This window comes from Penaeus monodon, chromosome 21 (assembly GCF_015228065.2).
Source record: "Penaeus monodon isolate SGIC_2016 chromosome 21, NSTDA_Pmon_1, whole genome shotgun sequence".
NCBI classification, from domain to species: Eukaryota; Metazoa; Arthropoda; class Malacostraca; order Decapoda; family Penaeidae; genus Penaeus; species Penaeus monodon.
Genome location: NC_051406.1, coordinates 45917968 through 45918484, shown reverse-complemented (window position 1 = coordinate 45918484; position 517 = coordinate 45917968). Strand labels below are relative to the sequence as shown.

General features: G+C 32.7%; 1 protein-coding gene across 1 annotated transcript in view; it reads left to right on the top strand.

The window, feature by feature from the left end:
- The window catches only part of LOC119586539 (transmembrane GTPase Marf-like), a gene marked incomplete in the record, with an annotated part of 29803 nt that overhangs the window by 11097 nt on the left and 18189 nt on the right, over window positions 1-517 (top strand). The window contains 1 exon segment of the mRNA XM_037935295.1: window positions 117-224. Coding sequence (XP_037791223.1) covers window positions 117-224 — 108 coding nt within the window.

The window sequence follows — 517 nt, the reverse complement described above, 5'->3', positions numbered from 1 at the left end:
CTCCAAGCACAATGAGGTAATGATGAATAACAGTGCAAAAGTAATACTTGATTATGAAAGAATCTGTTTTTAGGAAATGATGTTCATATGAATTAATCAGGTATATTCATCCACAGGAGAAGAATTTCTTCCATAAAGTGTCTTCAAAACTTTCGAAGCCCAATATATTCATCCTTCAGAACAGATGGGATATGGCTGCAACAGAACCTGAGTTTCTAAATGAAGTAAGTAGACCTTGACAGATATAAGAAAAGCAATTGGCCATAACTGTAAGAGCTCTTTATTTCTTTATGTACCTAAAAGAAATTTGTGTTATTTTCTATATTAAGTCCTAAAAAGGGCTAAGTAAGATTGTAGGTGTGTGTTTGCTCCTGTATGTGTGTATAAGTGCAAGGAATTGGGATATAAATAGTTGAGAAACTAGCAGCTCTTATTTAAGCTTGTTCAATTTGTGACTGATGTTGGGTATAGATGTTTTATTCCAAAATATTGAAGGTATGTGAAGAAAATATTTTCC